The sequence below is a fragment of the Crassostrea angulata genome, chromosome 2, assembly GCF_025612915.1.
Source record: "Crassostrea angulata isolate pt1a10 chromosome 2, ASM2561291v2, whole genome shotgun sequence".
Lineage (NCBI taxonomy): Eukaryota > Metazoa > Mollusca > Bivalvia > Ostreida > Ostreidae > Magallana > Magallana angulata.
The window spans coordinates 9,580,249-9,600,451 of record NC_069112.1 but is presented as its reverse complement, the minus strand read 5'-3'; the positions used below and the strand labels follow the sequence as shown (position 1 = coordinate 9,600,451).

The window sequence follows — 20,203 nt, the reverse complement described above, 5'->3', positions numbered from 1 at the left end:
AAGAAACATAGGGCTAAGAACTGTAAAGCAGATGTGAAATGCAGTGTGTGTCAAACATCATTACATCCGACAGCTCTTCATGAAGAACCATCCGAGGCACAAGATTCTGGACGATATGCCGTGAAGAACAGAGAGGGGAACCCTTATGAAGGGGAGAGCAGATCCATTGTCTCTTCAGCCTGTACAAAGGTACATGGAGCAAGTAAATCTTGTGCAAAGATAGTACCTGTTCGAATAAGTACTATTTCCAATCCACGGAAGTCGATGCTGGTTTATGCGATTATCGACGACCAGAGCAATCGGTCACTGGCTACCTCATCGATCTTTGACTACTTCCAGGATGATTGCGGTGATGTCTCTTACACATTAGTTTCCTGCTCTGGAACAGTTTCAGCAACTGGAAGATTCGGTACTTGTTACACAGTGGAGTCTGTAGATGGCACATGTCAGTTAGAGTTCCCAGAACTGATAGAGTGTAATGACTTACCTAGTAATAGGGAGGAGATCCCTTCACGAGAGGTCGCCTTGCAGTACTCCCATTTGAATTGTATCGCATCTGAAGTTCCCCCGCTTTTTGAAGCAGCAAATATAGAACTTTAAATAGGGAGATATCTTATCGGTGCACACATAGTTCATGAGCAGATAGTCGGAGAGAAAGATGAACCCTTCGCACAGAGACATGCTTTAGGATAGGTCATTGTTGGTCAAATATGTCTTGGTGGAGCCCACCGACCCGAAGTCAGGACCTTCAAAACACTCGCATTGAAGAATGGCAGACCCTCAACCTTTGAACCCTGTAACAGTGAGTTATTGGTCAACGACAACCTGTTCCAGAAGACCGAACATGATGAGAAGATAGGATTCTCGATAGAAGACAAAGAATTCCTAAAATTGATGAACACATCATTCGAGAGAGATGACAGTGGCCATTGGGTGGCTCCCATTCTATTTAAGCAGAACCAACTACGTCTACCAGACAACAAGACCCAAGCACTACAACGTGCAAGAGCATTTGACATGAACCTTCGACACAACTCTAGAAAGTACGAGCATGTCAAGGAGTTCATGATAAAATTGTTCAATAGAGGACATGCAGAGAAGGCACCTATGCTCGAAGAGGGAATAGAGAGATGGTATCTACCAATGTTTGGTGTGTATCACCCTAAAAAACCTGAATCCATTAGAGTGGTATTTGACTCATCCGCTCGTTTTGAAGGAGTGTCCTTGAATGGTTCACTGATGAAAGGGCCAGATCTATCTAACAGCTTGCAAGGAGTACTGATGAGATTCCGGTTAGATCAACATTCCGTGAGAGCGGATGTGAAGCAGATGTTCCATAATTTCCGAGTGAGAGAAGACCACCGAGACTACCTTCGTTTTTTTTGGCATCCTAACCATGACTTAGACGCTCCATTGGAGGAATTTAGGATGACAGTACATGTATTTAGGAACAACCCTAGTCCTTCAGTTGCTACGTTTGGTTTGAGACAATCTGTCTCGACTGCAGACCCGGAAGTTCAACACTTCGTATCCCGTAACTTTTATGTTGACGACGGGCTGATGAGCTTCAGTGATATACCTCAAGCGGTGGACCTTATCAAGCGTACACAAGAGGCTCTCTACGAAGGAGAACGCTTACGTCTACACAAAATCGCATCAAACTCTGTCGAAGTTTTGCAACATTTTGAAGCAGAAGATCTCAGCAAAGACCTACATGGGCTTGATATTATGCAAGACAACTTACCAGAGCATAGAAGCCTGGGAATTGCATGGAACATTGAAGACGACACGTTTATCTTTAGGGTGAGCAAAGATCCCAAGCCCTTCACACGACGGGGTGTCTTATCAGTCATAAACAGTCTCTTTGACCCCATTGGATTTACAGCCCCAGTGACAGTGGTGGGGAAGATGCTTTTAAGGGAGGCAATGACCACGAAGTGCGACTGGGACGACATACTCCCGGTCAGTTTTCAGACAGACTGGGAAAGTTGGGTAGACTAACTTCATGCTCTAGATAGGATTCATATACCCCGCATGTATTGCCCACTTTCTGTAGGAAAGGCGTTACACCTAGAAGTTTTTTTCGATGCATCTAAAGAAGCAGTGGCTGCTGTAGCATACTTGAAAGCTTTCCACCAAAAACACTCCGAGGTAGGATTTTTTTCGGCAAAGCAAAGGTTGCCCCTTCGCATGGGCACACCATCCCAAGACTTGAACTATGTGCTTCAGTCTTAGCTGTAGAGATGGCAGAGACTATCCGAGAAGAACTACAAATTCCTAAGGACAACTTCACCTTTTACACAGACAACCAAGTCGTCTTGGGATACATCTCTAACAATGCTAAAAGGTTTCATGTGTATGTGTCTAACAGGGTGAGCAGAATTCGTTCATTTTGTGGACCAGGACGCTGGAGATACATCATGTCCGAACAGAATCCTGCTGATGTTGCGAGCCGGGGTTGCAGCACACGGGAGTTGCCTCAAAGCACTTGGCTTTCGGGACCGGATTTCTTGAGGGATGACACGCTATTTTGAGATCAACCTCAAACCTATGACCTTGTTAATCCAGACATGGACGAAGAAGTTCGCAAACAGGTGACTTGTAAGAAAACCTTTAATGCATCTCAGGGATCTGAATCGTCACAGCCGGGAGACTTGTCTACATGGTGTGAGCGGTTTAAGAAATTTTCAACATGGATGAGTTAAGTCCGTGCCATTGTGTGCCTCAAACGATTTGTGGCTAGAACCCGCTGTAAAAAATCAAATCCAGTAGCTCAGAAAGAAGATGCTGAACGATTTATCATTACACAGACTCAAAACGACAGATATCCGTCAGAGATTCATGCAATCAAAAGCGGAAAACACCCACCACTTAACAGTCACTTAATCTCCCTCAATCCAGTACTAGACAAAAATGGGATCCTGCGAGTAGGAGGTCGAACAAAACACATGAAGGCTTCTCACCTGACCACTCAACCTATCATTATCCCTAAGGATCACCATATTGCCACATTGTTAGTACGTCACTACCATGCAGAAATTCATCACCAGGGAAGACACATGACAGAAGGAGCAGTCAGAGGCGCAGGTTTCTGGATTGTTGGATTCCGTCGGCTCGTGAACTCTCTGATAAGATCATGCATTATGTGCAAAAAACTGCGTGGGAATCTAGGATGGACAAAGATGGCGGACCTACCGTTGGACAAAATTGAGCCTGGACCTCCTTTCAGCTTTGTTGGAGTCGACGCATTGGGACCTTGGCCAGTTGCAAAGAAGACTACTAGAGGTGTCAGGACTACATCCAAGTATTGGGCCATTATTTTTACATGTCTTGTGTCAAGAGCCATACACATAGAGCTAGTGGGAGATATGAGAAGTGAAGCTTTTATCAATGCCCTGAGAAGATACATGGCCATTCGTGGCCCCATGCTCCAGATTCGTTCAGATAGGGGCACACACTTCATTGGGGCGATGAAGGAGTTAGGGATAAGTGCGTCATTCGATGAAAGTGGAGTAGTGCAAGATTACCTGACAAAGGTTGGATCTACATGGATCTTTAATCCACCATATGCACATCACTTTGGGGGCGCCTGGGAACGTCTTATAGGATCCTGCCGTCGTATTTTGGATGCCCTGCTGTTGGAGAACAGACCTAAAGACGTAACCTTTGATGTTCATAGCACCATTATGAGTGAAGTTAGCGCCATTATGAATACTCGTCCACTGTTGCCTATCTCTAGTGATCCAGAAGCTCCATCGGTTCTCTCCCCATCCATGGTCCTGACGCAGAAAGAATGCGACCTTACCTCATCAATGAACATTACAGGATTTGGACCTAAAGATGCTATGAAAAGTCAGTGGAAATTGGTTCAAAAATTGGCTGATGACTTATGGCGTAGATTGCAACTCGAATACATCCACTGCCTGCAAACTCGCAGAAAATGGCAACTGCCAGGAGCGACCTTTAAGGTTGGTGACGTAGTTCTAGTCAAGGACGGCAATTCTCATCGTAACACTTGGCCCGTTGGTATTTTTAAGGAAGTGTTCCCAAGCAAAGATGACGTCATTCGGAAAGTCATGGTGACCGTTGTTCGTGATGATGTTCGAAACTCATATGTGAGACCTATTACAGAACTTATCAACTTACTTGACTGTGTATGATATGCTATATGTAGTTATGAACTGATTGTAGATGTTCCGTGTTCAAACTGTTATGATTGCATACAACTCCTTTCATAAAGTTATCAAACCTGCAATGATTTTTTTAGTCAATGCTTAGAACAAGACATGTTCATTTTTGGCACGAATGTTATGTATGGATTTTTCATGTAACTATTTTTTTTATTTGATTTGGCGATTTTTCATAAACTTGGAAGGGGAGTGTGGTGAATTCGGAACTTATGTGTCCGGTTTGGTTTGTTTTTTATTGAGTTCATCCGGTGTTTACATGTGCTCGAGGCACTTTTGCCCAACTCATTTTTGATGTACATTTACGCACTACGGAGTAAGTATTTTGTTTAGCATTGTACAAAACATTTAATTACACCCAGATTACCAATTTTCTTTACTGTAATTCTGCTGTCATCCTTTTAGATGTCAGTTCATCTTCGCTAGGTTTTTCAAAACATGTGTAAGGCATAATGTAAAACATGGAAATTTAGGAACATTGTTAATTACATGCTATTTAGTCACACTAGCAGAATATTCCAGTTAATATCCTATATGTTCTTACAAGTTTTAGCTGTTATTATCAATCAAGGAGTTATGTATAAGTCCTAAACCTTTCCATGATAAAATTTTCTTCATTTGGCACAGTGTGAAAAATAGATTGGACTTGACATGGTACAATTTTCTGTAACTTGTATTTGTACTTTTGCAGTTTTCACCCTCACTGGAGGAGCAATAAACACTTTACTCAAGTAGAAGTTTTAGTTGTTTAACGGCACACTAATTTTATAAACAATAATTGTTATTTTCTTTTAAATGATATGATGCATAAACTGATATCATGAGAGTTGCTTTTTCTTATCACCATGATTTGATGCGAGTCTTTTTTATAACGCAAAGAAAACACTCACATCAAATGCAGTTAGTTCATGCATGATAGTATTTGATATCGTAGTTATATACATAACATTGCAGTTTACATAAACATAAGAAACATGAATGCCCGAAAATTCATATCATAGGACTGTGCGTAATTTAGATACTACTTGTCATCCGAAATAAAATATCGTTGAGTCTAAGGTAAATATCAATCGATAAAATCAACTCCTGTCGGTACTTCAATAATTAAATTAATCTCCTCCAAAATGATGCCTCCGTCTTCCAGTACTTTAATTTGTAATGCAACCACTCTCTTATTAATATTGTTAATTTGAAAATGTAATCTAACTATTTAAAGTTATGAATTAAGAACAAATTCTCTATATTATGCATCATTATTCTTATTTAATCTAACGCGTTATTGATTGTTTTTAGACAAACACGTGCTAGGACTATCAACGTTTAAAAAAGAACCTTATGGTTTTCTAAATTACCACCTGTCGTGCGATATATTAAATAATTTAATCCATGAACCTTTGGGAGTCATAGATCTCCCCCTAAAATAGTGTGAAGATTGATATTGACAGTGTATAAATAAAAAAGTGTGGGGGGATATATATTTATTCAATTTTTTAAATGTAAATTTAAATCCCCCCATACTTCATACCTGAATGTCTTGTACATTACAATTGATATAATTTATAATTTTAGTTATTTAATAGTGAGGTTACTAGGGAGATTATTATGAGAAACAAAAAAACCAGGTATGCAGTATGCAAACAGCTTATTTGACACTTTTCGAAGGTACATATTTACCAAATTAAGAATTAAAAACAACTGAAAAATAGTGGTTTATGAAAGAAACCCCTTTGAACATTTGTTTGGTTTAAGATAAAATGAAACATAATTTTATCAAATTCTTAGTTTTAAATACATTATTTAAGTGCTGACAGTTTTATATATCATTTCACCAAGACTTTAAAAAATCTACCATCAATAAATAAAATTCCAGCTAGGTTCATTCGGTAATCATGGTAGTCAAGCTTTTTGGTGTTATGCGACTAAGATAAAAGATTTTGTTGTGTTATAGAGGTAGAAATTTTTATTTTTGTTAAAAAGTTAATTTTAATTGGTTATTTTTTTTAAATTTAGGACTTTGATCAGTTGGAAGTTATCGGAACAGCAAACCCAGTCAACCGTCGATATAAATCGAAAACGAAGAACAGTAAATACTTTATATTATTTGCAATTCATATAAGTATATGATGTCGTATTCTGAGGGCTGCTGTATGACCAGTACTTGAGCAGTTCGTAATGATATTTTATGTTTGGGTAACACATCTAAACTACATGAACCCTTTACCTTAACGTTTTAAATTACCCTCTCCCCCTGAGAAATATTTACAAAAGCGTCAAAAATATCATGCCTGAATTGATTGCATGAACGTTGCATTTTCCAACCATTATGATTTGATGCGAGTCTTATCATCACGCCATCATGGTAATAAAAAAATGCAACGCTCAAACAAGTAGTTAGTGTTAAATAGCACGTGATATTAAAAGTTGGAGCCCGTTGTCGTTGAAAGTGTAAATTACCATCTAATTTAAAGCTGACATGAATTCAGAAATACGCATTATTTCCGTTTTATCTCCGACTACCGCCATATTAGTTGTCGATTTCTGTTGTTCTGCTCATCGCTACACCCCCTATATAAGGCCGAGAGCACTATTCATGCTTCACCGCATTCAGGTATTTCATACACCCGAACACGTTACCTTGGACGAAAAGACGTGTAGAAACGCGTTTTGAACAAAAAAAAATATGACAACCATTGCACTGATAAGGAATATATCCAATGAACGACGAAACAAGACAGACTGAAATCCAGGCACATAAACATAAAAAATCCTCGATATTTGTAGACCCTTTTCCTGTTTATCTTATAACATCGCACATGCGCAACCACACACTGTGGGTGATCGAGCAATGTCAATGATCGCATGGAAACGGAGCGTTTTTATATAACCGATGGAAAAGAGTCGCTGTTACGTTGTTACTTTCTTGGAATTGCTATCATTTAGCTACTGGGTTGGATGTAGTGCCGCCGGGGTTTCAAAAAGATGCAGATGTTATGCACTCTGTATCGACGACACACGTGTTCGATGTGCATGTGAAAGTAAGGCAGCACTATCTGTGCAAAATACGGATACAATAGTATCAAAGAATAAATATATTTTGTATTTTATTGATTGTTGTTTCCTTTATTCTTTATTGCAAACATTTTACTGCAATGTGTATTAGATGCATTTAGAAGTCCGTGCAACCTGAATGCCTCGATCGGAAAGCAACCGACCGTAACTTTCTCGACCAGTATATATACCCCAGTGGCAGTAGAGGAGCGATCGAAACTAATATGGTGACCAAACGCTTTTATGAATTCATGTCAGCTTTATGTGTGCCCAATTCGCCTCTAACTACAATTACAAACACATATATATGTTGATGGTTGACATAAAATACAATCTGGATTTAATAGAACAAATATATTCAATATTGATTGATTTTCGTTTAGCCAATATTCGTGTTATTTTATTTTAATAAGTTACAACGGGTATAACATTTCGGGGAAATTCGTGATATGATACTTCAACTTCTAATTCCTTGTCGATTTTAAAACTCATGGATGATAGGATCAACAGACTACATAACAAAAGACCCATGGGCCACATCGGTCACCTGAGTAACAATAGGTATGATAAAATCAGCTTAATGGAGCCATAATACAAGCTCTCTGCACAATGTACAATAATACATGTAGATCCTGTATAAATAAAATCCATTTCCCCTGGATATTCTTATGTTTATAATCACTAGACTTTGACCCGTGCATGCACGGGTTGACATTGCATATGATATCGGGCATTTACAAAGTAGATACATCGAAACACCGTATATTGTTGCATAACCAAACTTTAAGTCTACAATATTGCTATTAATTTCACTACACTCTGCTGAGTTGGAATAATCTAAGTGTGATTCTGGAAGGGCCTTCACCACAGTTAAAATGTCCCCATATACCCGTAATGTAGCAGAAAATTGCAGAATCGCTCCAAAACGATTTTGGAGACAATTTATCAAGTGGCATTGAAAATAACAGTCAAATTGTTCACAACAAACCAATTTGAAGCTGTTAATACCTTTCTTTGAAAAGTTTAAATTCTATAATTGCAGAATTCAACATATTTCAACAACGTTTTTTACACACTTTGTTGACATTCGAAACTCTCGGAATTTTTTTATAGTTATTGCACTGTGTTTAAGATATCTCCCGTATTTTCTTTAAAATTTCCAATGAAAATTAAAACGCATTTGTTTTATCGTTTCAAAGATTATCCATGCAAAAGTGATATTGTGGAAACATAAAAAAAGAGCCCCCGTGATTTAGCGTGAATGTAATCCGCATGCGCAAGTTTGTAAAATCCAAAAAATTCAGATGATTTCCGTAATTTTTTGAGGAATATTCGTTGATTATTAATTAACGAAGCTTGATTGAGAAAATATAAAAACAAATTGGTAATCTTCAAGTACCAATGATGTTTAAAATATATAAAACAAAAGACAGTACTCTTCCGATGTATCAGTATTACAGCTAAAAAAATTCGAGTCTATTATTTTAATATAGTAGTATAGATTAGCCCTTTTTTTAATAGGATGATTTTATATTCATATCACATGTTGAGTATTGCAGTTCTTAAAAAGATCCTTAACAATTGTTTATATATGGGATATAAACCTACATCAAACTCTGAACCTTCTTGTCAGGCCGAAGTATTATCATGGGACCAAAGTCTTAACAATAATAAAGAATCATCTGCCTGACTATTTTCTGAGAAGAAGATTTTTTAAGATTTACACTACACATCCCTATGTAAAACGTTGACCTCCCATCCATTGTGGTCCCACCCTACTCCCGGGGGTGTCATTATTTAACAACTTTGAATCTACACTACCTGAGTATGCTTCCACACAAGTTCCAGCTTTCCTGGCTGATTAGTTTTTTTTTAGAAAAAGATTTTTAAAGATTGACTCTATATATTCCGATACAAAACTTTGACCCCTCCCATTGTGGCCCCACCCTACCCCTGGGGATCATTATTTTCACAACTTTGAATCTACACTACCTAAGGATACTTCAACACAAGCTTTCTTGGCTGATTAGTTTCTGAGAAGATTTTTAAAGATTTACTCTATATATTCCTATGTTAAACTTTGACCCCCATCCATTGTGTCTCCACCCTACTCCTGATGGTGTCATTATTTCACAACTGTGAATTTACATTTCTTGAGTATGCTTCCACACAAGTTTTAGCTTTCCTTGCTGATTAGTTTCTGAGAAGAAGATTTTTAAAGATGCACTCTATATATTCTTATGTTAAACTTCGATCCCCTATTGTGGCCCCACCCTACCCCTGGAGGTCATGATTTTCTCAACTTTGAATGTACATTACCTTAGGATGCTTCAACACAAGTTTCAAAAGATTTTTAAAGATTTACTCTATATATTCCTATGTTAAAATTTGACCCTCATTATGGCCCCACCGTACCCGTGGGGAGCATTATTTTCACAACTTTGAATCTACACTACCTGAGGATACTGCAACACCAGTTTCAGCTTTCCTGCCTGTTTAGTTTCTGATAAGAAGATTTTTAAAGATTTACTCTATATAATCCGATATAAAACTTTGACCCCTCCCATTGTGGCCCCATCCTACCCCCGGGGGTCATGATTTTCACAATTTGGAATCTACATTATATGAAAATGCTTTCTCACAAGTTTCAGCTTTCCTGGCTGATACGTTTCTGAGAAGAAGAATTTTGTGATCGGCTTCGGCCGATCACTGTTGTGTCCATAAGAGGGATCCGGCAAATGCTTCAACCTGCGCACACATTCCGCTTGCATAAGTAGTTCTTATAAAAACTTGGTTTTTCATGGTTTAGTTTTTATATAACATTTTACTCAGTTTTATTTCAATTCATTTACCATAAGAGATGCAAACATACATAAACATACAGTTCGACCTGTTTATTCAAGAATGCCAATTTTGTCTCGCGCGTAAGAATTTCGATCGAAAGATTCATTCAGTAATGCAGTTGACCTCGATGAACTGACCTCAATCATAAGAAGATGCTCCATGAACTGACCTCGATCTATTGTGTTGCATAATAGTAGCTAGAATAGTACACAGAAAGGTATGACACGTTTCCTTATGATTTTTTATTTCTTGCTAATTAGTATGACACGTTTCCTTATTTTTTTTTATTTCTTGCTAACTGGTTTTTACAAAATATACCTCATGATCCATTGGGATTTGTGAATCAGTTCGGAAATCAACCATTTTCTCTGCACCTTTATCTTTGATGAAATCTTTCTCTCCATTGTTCTCAGCCATAGCCTTGACAAACGTCACTATTAGTCACTGTAAAAAATACTCTGATTTGTAAGATTTTAGCAAATACATTCATGTGAATTTTGTGAAAAATAAAATTTGGTTTAAGGTAGGGCCCTACTCCCGAAATGTTTGGATTTATTTTAAAAATTTTCAATTGATGTATCGGTAATAATGCTTAAAAGACGTTTGATTAAGACTAAACAATAGAACAGGTTAACCTTCTTTTTTCCTAGATAATTTACCAGAGGCACATGTATACCCATACCTCAAAACAAGTCAAGACTTAATCTGGTCAAAGATATAATTTGAATCAATGCAAACAAAATTCACATCATTACTAACACATTTTAACTTGACTACAATACTGCTTTCATTTTTTGCAGAATTTATGCTTTAAGAACATAACTCTTGGAGAATGAATAAAAATATTTCACATTTTTGAAAAAAAAAATTAAAAAAACACAAAATATCTTTCTTTTTTTTTTTTTACAAATATCGAGCTATTTTAAAAAATGAACTGGTTTTATAGTGTGATATATTTCTTTTGCTAATCAAATTTGATCGTATAAGGATAAAAAAAAAACATTAAACAGACTAATCATCTTTAATTTTACCGAGTTCTGATGTCAGATGCACATCCACCCCTCAACACAAAACAAAACAAACTTATTTTCATGGTTACTGATTTATGTTTAATATAAATCAGTTACTTGGTAAGTAACCATGACAATAAGTTTGTTTTCACATTTTGAAGGGTGGATGTGCATCTGACATCAGATTGATTAGAAATCAAATAATAAATATTCAACTAGATACTATCTCGTTACGAGTAACGAGTAGGTCTTCCGTTCAATTGTTTTGAAACAAATGTCGAAATCGAGATCATTTATCCCATTCTGTTTACTGGAGCTGAGTAATAAGCGCTTCCGGTTTATCACTCCCTTTCGATCCTCGTTGATCACGTGGGTTATGATAGTATATAAGCGGCTACAACGGAGGTTGTAAGGCAGTTGCAGTCCGAAGCTGATGGTGTTCACTTCGTGATAGGTGAGGACAAACCCTTGGTATTAGGATAAGTCTTATGTGCCTGAATAAGGCTTTCGAGACTTGAGTTGTTATTATATTAGCTTGTGATAGCTGTTAGGGTTAATAGAAAGCGCGCACACTCCATAATAGAGTGGGATATTGTAAATATTATTGATTAAAATATTTGATTGAGAAATTTATAGTTTCTTTACATATTTCTTAAATTGCTCAGGCAGAGCAGCCGAATACCTGAACCCAGAAACGTTACATAAATTTGGTGGCAGCGGTGGGATTCGGCAAGAGATATAATTTATATTAATAATTTTAAATCAATAATTACAATGGAAGAAATAGTAGATGAAGAAATCTCATTTTTGGAGAGTAGTTGCGAGCGATTGCGCAAGGAGATAGAGAGATACTCAACACCGTTAGATAGACGAGCGCAAGCGCGCGATTCGGGCATAGCGACTTTGGTTGGTGCGATCGGGGACCAGAGTCATGCAACTGATGATACAGTGGTACTGCAGGGAAATGAGCAGAGTGGAAACATTGTTGAAGGAGTATCCAATGAACATGTTACATTGCGACCAGCGAGAGCGCAAAACAGAAATGGCAGAAGTGAATCAGAACTTGCGGATGCCTTGTATAATTACAGCTTAAGGAATGATGAACATCCAGTTATGGTGAGCGCACAGCGGAGAGCGCGAGCGCCGTCGATTGTGAATGCTTCTGCTTTATCAGCGAATACGCCAAATGATAGACAAAGAGATTTTCATAATAGCGCACAGACGCATAGCCTGGGAGCTGGAACTAGAAATTTGATAAATGAAAATCGACTACGAGAGGAATTTGACCACGGTAATAAAGGTTCAAGGTGTAACATCAAACCAGCGACATTTGATGGAAGTAATTCATGGCTTGACTACAAGTCCCATTTTGATGCATGCGCTACTATAAACAATTGGTCGGAAAAAGAGAAAGGCCTGTATTTAGCTGTATCACTAAGAGGGACGGCTCAGGGCGTACTGGGAAATGTTTCAAAAGAAACAGGGCAGCATTATGACTTGTTAGTAAAAGCTCTTGAAGAACGATTTGCTCCACCCAATCAGACCGAACTTTACCGGGCGCAGTTAAAGGAGAGAAAACAAAGAGCGTCTGAGACCCTGTCCGAGCTAGGACAGGCCATCCGTAGATTGACGTGCCTTGCTTATCCTACGGCGACAGCGGAATTAAGGGAGACGCTTGGTAAGGACGCATTCATTGATGCATTAGTAAATTCGGATATGCGCTTGCGCATTAAACAGAATAGGCCTGAAAACTTAAATGATGCAATCCGACTTGCTGTAGAACTAGATGCATACTATAGAACAGAAAGGCGAGGTGATTTGCGGATGATTGAGGGTAAGGAACGCGAGTGCGATCAACCCGCACAATCAACAGAGCTTATTGAATTAATGGCGAGGATGCAAACCCAGTTAGATAACTTGGAAAAACAGGTCCAAGATCAGAATTTTCGGAGGAGACGAACATTACAGTTGCCAGTCAGAAACACAAATGATGGGGTGACTTGCTATTACTGCAAGGAAAAGGGACACATTCGTAGAAATTGTCCGAAACTTAAAGATAGAGAAACAAATAGAAACAGTAATGCATCAGCGAAGAAAGGTGGCAATGCGCGGCGGATTCGTTCTGAGCGCAGGAGGAAGCAGCGCAATGCGCAAGGACATGTTGGTGGTAGCACCATGATTAACGAATCTGGTATTTTTGTTGAAGCTGATATACATGGAGTACGGTCAAAAATGTTGATTGATACAGGTGCATCATTGACGTTGATCTCAAAAAGGGTGCATGATATAATTTCAGCAGAAAAACGCCCAGCACTAGAGGAGAGTGGACAGAAAGTTTTGAACGCAAGTGGAAACCCACTTTCTCTATATGGAAAAGCAGAATATCATATCAAAATTGGGAAGACTGAAGCATTTATCCCTGCAATGGTTACAGATGTTACGGTCGATGGAATCCTTGGTCTAGATTTTCTGAAAAAAGGCAAGGGTATTATAGATCTCAACTCTAATACAATACGACTTAACAATGAGGAATATCGCATTTCTTGTGAGGGGACCCTGGGTTGTTTTCGTGTTGTTGCGGCCGACGATATTTGTATCCCTCCTAGGAGTGAAATGATTGTAGAGGCTAAAGTTCCAGGACAGAATACATTTGGAGCCTCAGACTATATTGTCGAGCCAGAAGAGAGATTTCTTGAGAGGGGACGTGCTTTCGTAGGTAGGACATTGGTTAAGGGGAGTGAAACGGTGCCTGTATGTCTGATGAATGTTACAGACGTTGCTCAGCAAATCTACAAGGGGACTTTGCTGGCAAAAATGACGGCTGCTGATGAAGAGAATCCGCAAGAAACAGCGGTAGTAAATAGTTCAAAACTACGACCTGATTTGCGAGAATTGCTTGATCGATGTAAGGAAAATCTATCTAATGCACAAGCTATGCAAGCCGATAAATTCCTTCAAAGGTATCAGCACTTGTTTGCTTCTTCGAACTTTGATTTAGGTCGAGCCTCAGTAGTTAAACACAAAATCAACACTGGGCCTATAGAGAAACCAATTAAACAAGGGGCACGAAGAATTCCTTTGCATCTAATGCAAGAAGTTGATAAACAGGTGAACGAAATGTTGGAGAAAGGGGTAATTGAACCCTCTAATAGCCCCTGGGCTTCACCTGTGGTTCTTGTGCGCAAGAAAGATGGGTCGATGCGCTTCTGCATAGATTATAGACGACTCAATGAAGTCACAGTTAAGGACGCGTATCCCCTTCCAAACATAGAAGAAGCATTTGATCATCTGTCAGGACATGCTTTATTCTCTACGCTTGACCTCAACAGCGGCTACTGGCAGGTTGCAATGGAAGAGGATGACAAGAGTAAAACAGCATTTGTAACGCGCAAAGGTTTATTCCAGTTCAAGGTAATGCCTTTTGGTCTTACCTGTGCGCCTGCGACATTTGAACGCTTAATGGAGACGGTCCTTGCAGGTCTACAATGGGACAAATGTCTTGTATATCTCGATGATATTATAGTTATTGGTAAGTCATTCGACGATATGCTTTGCAACCTTGAAAGGGTATTTGATAGACTGATGAGAGCGGGGCTTAAATTAAAAGCAAGAAAGTGCAATCTGTTTGCCACTAAGGTCTCGTATCTAGGGCATATCATTTCACAAGAGGGCATTGCAACAGACCCGGAAAAAATCAAAGCAGTTGCGGAATGGCCAGTTCCGTCTTCTGTGTCTGAGGTCCGCTCCTTTCTAGGATTGTGCAGCTACTATAGGCGATTTATCAGGGACTTTGCTTCAGAAGCAAAACCGTTGCACCGCTTGACAGAGAAAGGGCGCAAGTTTCAATGGACAAAGGAGACGCATGATGCTTTTGAAACACTTCGAAACAGGCTGATTTCTGCACCAATATTATCACTGCCAGACATATCTAAACCATTTATACTTGACACAGACGCAAGCAATTGGTCTATAGGCGCAGTGCTTTCTCAAGAAATAAATGGAAAGGAGCGCGTGATAGCTTATGCAAGTCGCACACTGACAAAAGCCGAAAAACGATATTGTGTGACTCGAAAAGAGTTATTGGCTGTAGTGCACTTTATTAAACACTACCGCCATTATCTGTACTGCAGACGGTTCTTACTAAGAACAGACCATGGATCGCTTAGGTGGTTGCTTAAATTCAAGAATCCAGAGGGCCAGTTGGCAAGATGGCTCGAGGTCATTAGCACGTATGACATGACGATTGAGCACCGCCCAGGTAAGAAACATGGAAATGCGGACGCGCTTAGTAGGATACCCTGCAATCAATGTGGATATGTCCCTACTTTGGAAGATTCGCCTCTTCCATCAGTGAAAACTTTGCAAGCGTTTCAAAAACTCGATAAAGAGTACTCTGAAGCAGAAAATGGAAATCTACTGGAAGCGCAAGGAGGTAACAAAGATATTCAGCTAGTGCGCCAGTGGGTCGAAAATGGCAGACGACCAGCATTTTCTGATGTGACACAATATGGTTATGTAGTGAAGTCACTATGGAACCAATTTGAGAGACTGAGCATTCAAAATGGATTCTTAGTACGGCGATGGATTTTGCTTCCTTCAAACCGAGAGACATTTCAAGTCATAATACCTGACTCAGAGAGGAGGAATGTACTAAAGATGTGCCATGATAATAAAACATCAGGTCATCTTGGTGTTACGAAAACATTGGCTAGAATTAGACAGAGGTATTATTGGCCGGGATTACAACAGGATGTCCATCAGTACATAGCAGGCTGTGATGCTTGTAGTAGACGAAAGAATCCAATCCCTAAGCATCGGGCACCAATGCAGATTCTAGCATCTGGTGTGCCAATGGAAAGATTGGCCTCTGATATTTTGTGCGAATTACCCGAAACAGACAGGGGGAATCGTCATATTCTCGTCGTCGCAGATTATTTCACGAAATGGACGGAGGCGTTTGCTCTACCGAATATGGAGGCAGAAACTATCGCCCGCACAATCATGGAGCAAGTGATAGTAAGATTTGGCGTACCCTCTGTTATCCATTCAGATCAGGGGCGCCAGTATGAAAGCAAGCTATTTATGGAGATGTGTCGGTTGTTGGGAATAACAAAAACCAGGACTACCCCATATCATCCTAAATCGGATGGGATGGTTGAGCGCTTCAACCGAACGCTGATATCAATGTTGAGCACTTATGTTCAAGAAAATCAAAAGGATTGGGACTTGCATCTTCCCTATATCCTTATGGCGTACCGCTCAACAGTACATGAGAGTACCAACTTTTCTCCAAATATGCTAATGCTTGGAAGAGAGGCAACAACACCTCTAGATTTAATGTTTGAAATGCCAACAGAGATGAAAGACATTCCAGCGCATCAATGGGTCTGGGTTTTGCGTGAGCGCTTAGAAAACGCGCATGCAGTTGTGAGAGAACATATGCCAGGTGAGATGCTTCGACAGAAAAAGTATCATGATACTAAGGTGTCTTGGTCTTCATTCGAGACAGGAGATATGGTTTATGTATACTTTCCGGTAAGGAAGAGTGGATGCTCTCCAAAGTTAACATCTTTTTGGAGAGGGCCTTTCGAAGTACAGAATAAACTGTCTGATGTTCTTTACACGGTTGCATGCGGGTCTCGCGGGAAGAACACAGTAATACATTGTGATAGAATGAGAAGATGTCAACCTCAGATCCTTCAGGGAGAAACTGAGGAAGATCTGGTTGAGAAAGAGGATGATCAGATTGTTGACGAGCAATCTCAAGACAATGTTCTTGTTGCTGAGGGACCTTGCGCATTAAAAGAAGAAATTGGCGCATGCGAAAATAGTAGACCGCGGCGTACTAAAAACTTACCTAAATGGCTGCAGGACTATGAAGTCAATTACAGCGCTTAGAGCTTTAAAATTTCATAGTTGATATGTGTAAATACAGTGTTCATTCGAGTTTTTGAAATTAGAGTAATTGTAGCATGTTTGTTTTCTTTTCGTAATAGATAATGGTGAATACAAAAACAACACCTAGGATGGAAGGCCATCGATGTCCAATGTGTAATGTCAGGATTGCAAATGAGAGCGAGTGGGAAAAGCATGTGGTGGAATGTGGAAGAAAGCGAAGGCAGAAGAAATTTGAATGCGCCGATTGTGACTATGCCACGAATAAGAAAAGTGACATGGGGAGACATCGCCGCACTCGACATAATGGAATTGTTTCAGTTACGGCTGATAGCGGCACTGATGATTGGGAGCAACTGGACCCAGGGAATATGTCGGATGTAGTTGGAAGTACACCACAACAGCCCCTGGTTGAAGAAGTTGTCCAAAGAAAGCCGACAAGACCGACTCTTGTTTGCGCGCCAACAACAAATTCGAAGGTTTCTAAGGATCTTCTGACGCCACGCGCTCCTTCCCCGTTTCGACACCCGATGACCACTCCAAGAAAACGCTCATCCATTGATGCAGATTTATCTCCAGTGTCTGTATTGTCGTCTCGTGATGCAAATACACAGACACAGCGTCAACTTGTCGATGCTAGTACCCAGACCAATGGGCAGTTCGAAGATGTGGGTACGCAGACTGAAGGACACAAACGGCGGAAACTGGATCGAGTGCAGGAGACGTATCAAAGAGACGGAAAAACAGTTGTTGAAATTCACGAGGACGAGAATTGGTTTTAAAGGAAGCGTTTTGGCATTTGTTGACTGAAATCTTTTGAAATCATAACATGTTTTTGTGATCATAAAACAGCGGCGCCTGCGCCATTCATAAATCATTGGCTGATTTGTACTATGATGGTTTTCTTTTTACGACAATGACTCTTTTTGCTGATTTTATTTGTTCATAGAGTATACTCTATTAATCATTTGTTGATTTATCAGAATAATTGAAAGTCGTAAATTTAGTCTTTTGTTGTGTCATTATTATAGTTTTCATGTCCCTTGCGTGATAGTTAGACCAGGTTAATGATTTAAATGCGAGACGCATTTCCTGGAGGCGTGGGTAATGAAACAAATGTCGAAATCGAGATCATTTATCCCATTCTGTTTACTGGAGCTGAGTAATAAGCGCTTCCGGTTTATCACTCCCTTTCGATCCTCGTTGATCACGTGGGTTATGATAGTATATAAGCGGCTACAACGGAGGTTGTAAGGCAGTTGCAGTCCGAAGCTGATGGTGTTCACTTCGTGATAGGTGAGGACAAACCCTTGGTATTAGGATAAGTCTTATGTGCCTGAATAAGGCTTTCGAGACTTGAGTTGTTATTATATTAGCTTGTGATAGCTGTTAGGGTTAATAGAAAGCGCGCACACTCCATAATAGAGTGGGATATTGTAAATATTATTGATTAAAATATTTGATTGAGAAATTTATAGTTTCTTTACATATTTCTTAAATTGCTCAGGCAGAGCAGCCGAATACCTGAACCCAGAAACGTTACAGTTTAAACGATACGATTAAAATATCAATGAAATTTCAGAATTTCCACTCAACCACTCCCTTTCAGATAATGTAAACGATTGCCAATATCCTTTCAAATGCTTGACACAATGTTTTGCTTTTTCACATAAAGCACATTCAAGATTTAAGATTTTAATCCCCTAAAATCTCTAATTACGTCATCAATGGGAGTGGCAATGAGTCTTACAAATTTATATTGTTACGATCAACAACGTTGCTTCTATAATGCTTTACAAAAACTTGATCGTTTTTAAGGTATGTGCAAGAGACTTTACGAGTGACTTGGCCCCTAAGTAAAGGGGCTAGACCCTTTTTCATGATTTCTTTGAAAAGGTCTTCAGAATTCTAATGTCTCTTACACCCATCTAAAATTGTTGTTCATTTTTTATATACAAATGATTGAATATTTTAGTGACCAGCCGACTAAATCCTTAATGGGGACAGACATTGGTGCTTTGAAAAATGGAATCGATTTAAATCATCCATGCAAACATTTTCTCCTCTACAATGCTTAACAAAAAATGTCTCCTTTTCTAGATGTATTGCGTCAAAGTTTAAGTACTTTTGCCCCTAAAAATCCCTAATTACTTAATAAATGGGCGTGGCAATGATTTGTTCTGATAAATATTGTTACGATCAACAACTTTGCTTCTATAATGCATTGCAAAATCTTCATCATTTTTAAGTTATTTGTAATAGAGTTTACCTGTGTCTTGGCCCCTAAATAAAGGGACCAGGCCCTTTTTCTTGATTTTGTTGGAAAGAACTTATGATTATCTACCACTTTTGCTATATATGTCTTAACACAAAATCAATTGGAAAAAGATACAGATCAAAACGTATGAAAATTTTGATTTAAAATTTGTACCCTACTTTCGTGCCCAGGCGAGCTCCAACAAACTATAGACTACCTATCCTGAAAATTTCATAGTCATATCTTTGTTAGTTTCTGAGATCAGCTTTGCCCAAAATAGGTCGTCAAAATGTGCTAAATGGCCGATAAATCATTGCCACGCCCATTTATTAAGTAATAATATTACCGGAAGTGACGACATGAAAAATCTCATAAATGTATGAAGTTTACAAAATCTGTATCGTTTTTAAGTTATCTGTTATAGAGTTTACGAAAGTCTTGGCCCCTAAATAAAGGGGTCAGCCCCTTTTCCTTGAGTTAATTCGAAAGGTCTCACGAATAATAATGTTTTGTTCTTACATTTATCTGAAATTGTTGTTCATTTTAAAGATACAAATGATTGAATAATTTAGGGGTAAGCCCTGTAGATTCTTAATGGGGACAGACATTGGTGTTTTATTTATGGAATCGATTAGAATCATTCATACAGATATTTTCTCTTCTACAATGCTTAACAAAATATGTCTCCTTCTTTAGATACATGTATATTGCGTCAAAGTTTAAGTACTTTGGCCCCTAAAAATCCCTAATTACGCAATAAATGGGCGTGACAATGATGTTTTCTGATAGAAATTATAACGGTCACCAACTTTGCCTCTATAATGAATTACACAATCTGTATCGTTTTTAAGTTATCTGTAATAGAGTTTACGAGAGTCTTGGCCCCTAAATTAAGGGTCAGCCTCTTTTTTTGAGTTCATTGGAAAGATCTCACGAATAATATTATTTGTTCTTACACTTTT

General features: G+C 38.9%; 1 protein-coding gene across 1 annotated transcript; it reads left to right on the top strand.

Moving 5' to 3' along the window:
- The first annotated feature begins 264 nt into the window (after nucleotides 1-264).
- On the top strand, nucleotides 265-4,905 carry LOC128173872 (uncharacterized). Its single transcript, XM_052839553.1, has 5 exons — nucleotides 265-530; nucleotides 804-1,987; nucleotides 2,230-2,372; nucleotides 2,811-4,115; nucleotides 4,879-4,905. Exons 1-5 carry the CDS (start codon nucleotides 265-267, stop codon nucleotides 4,903-4,905), a joined length of 2,925 nt encoding a protein of 974 aa, XP_052695513.1.
- Nucleotides 4,906-20,203: the final 15,298 nt, after the last annotated feature.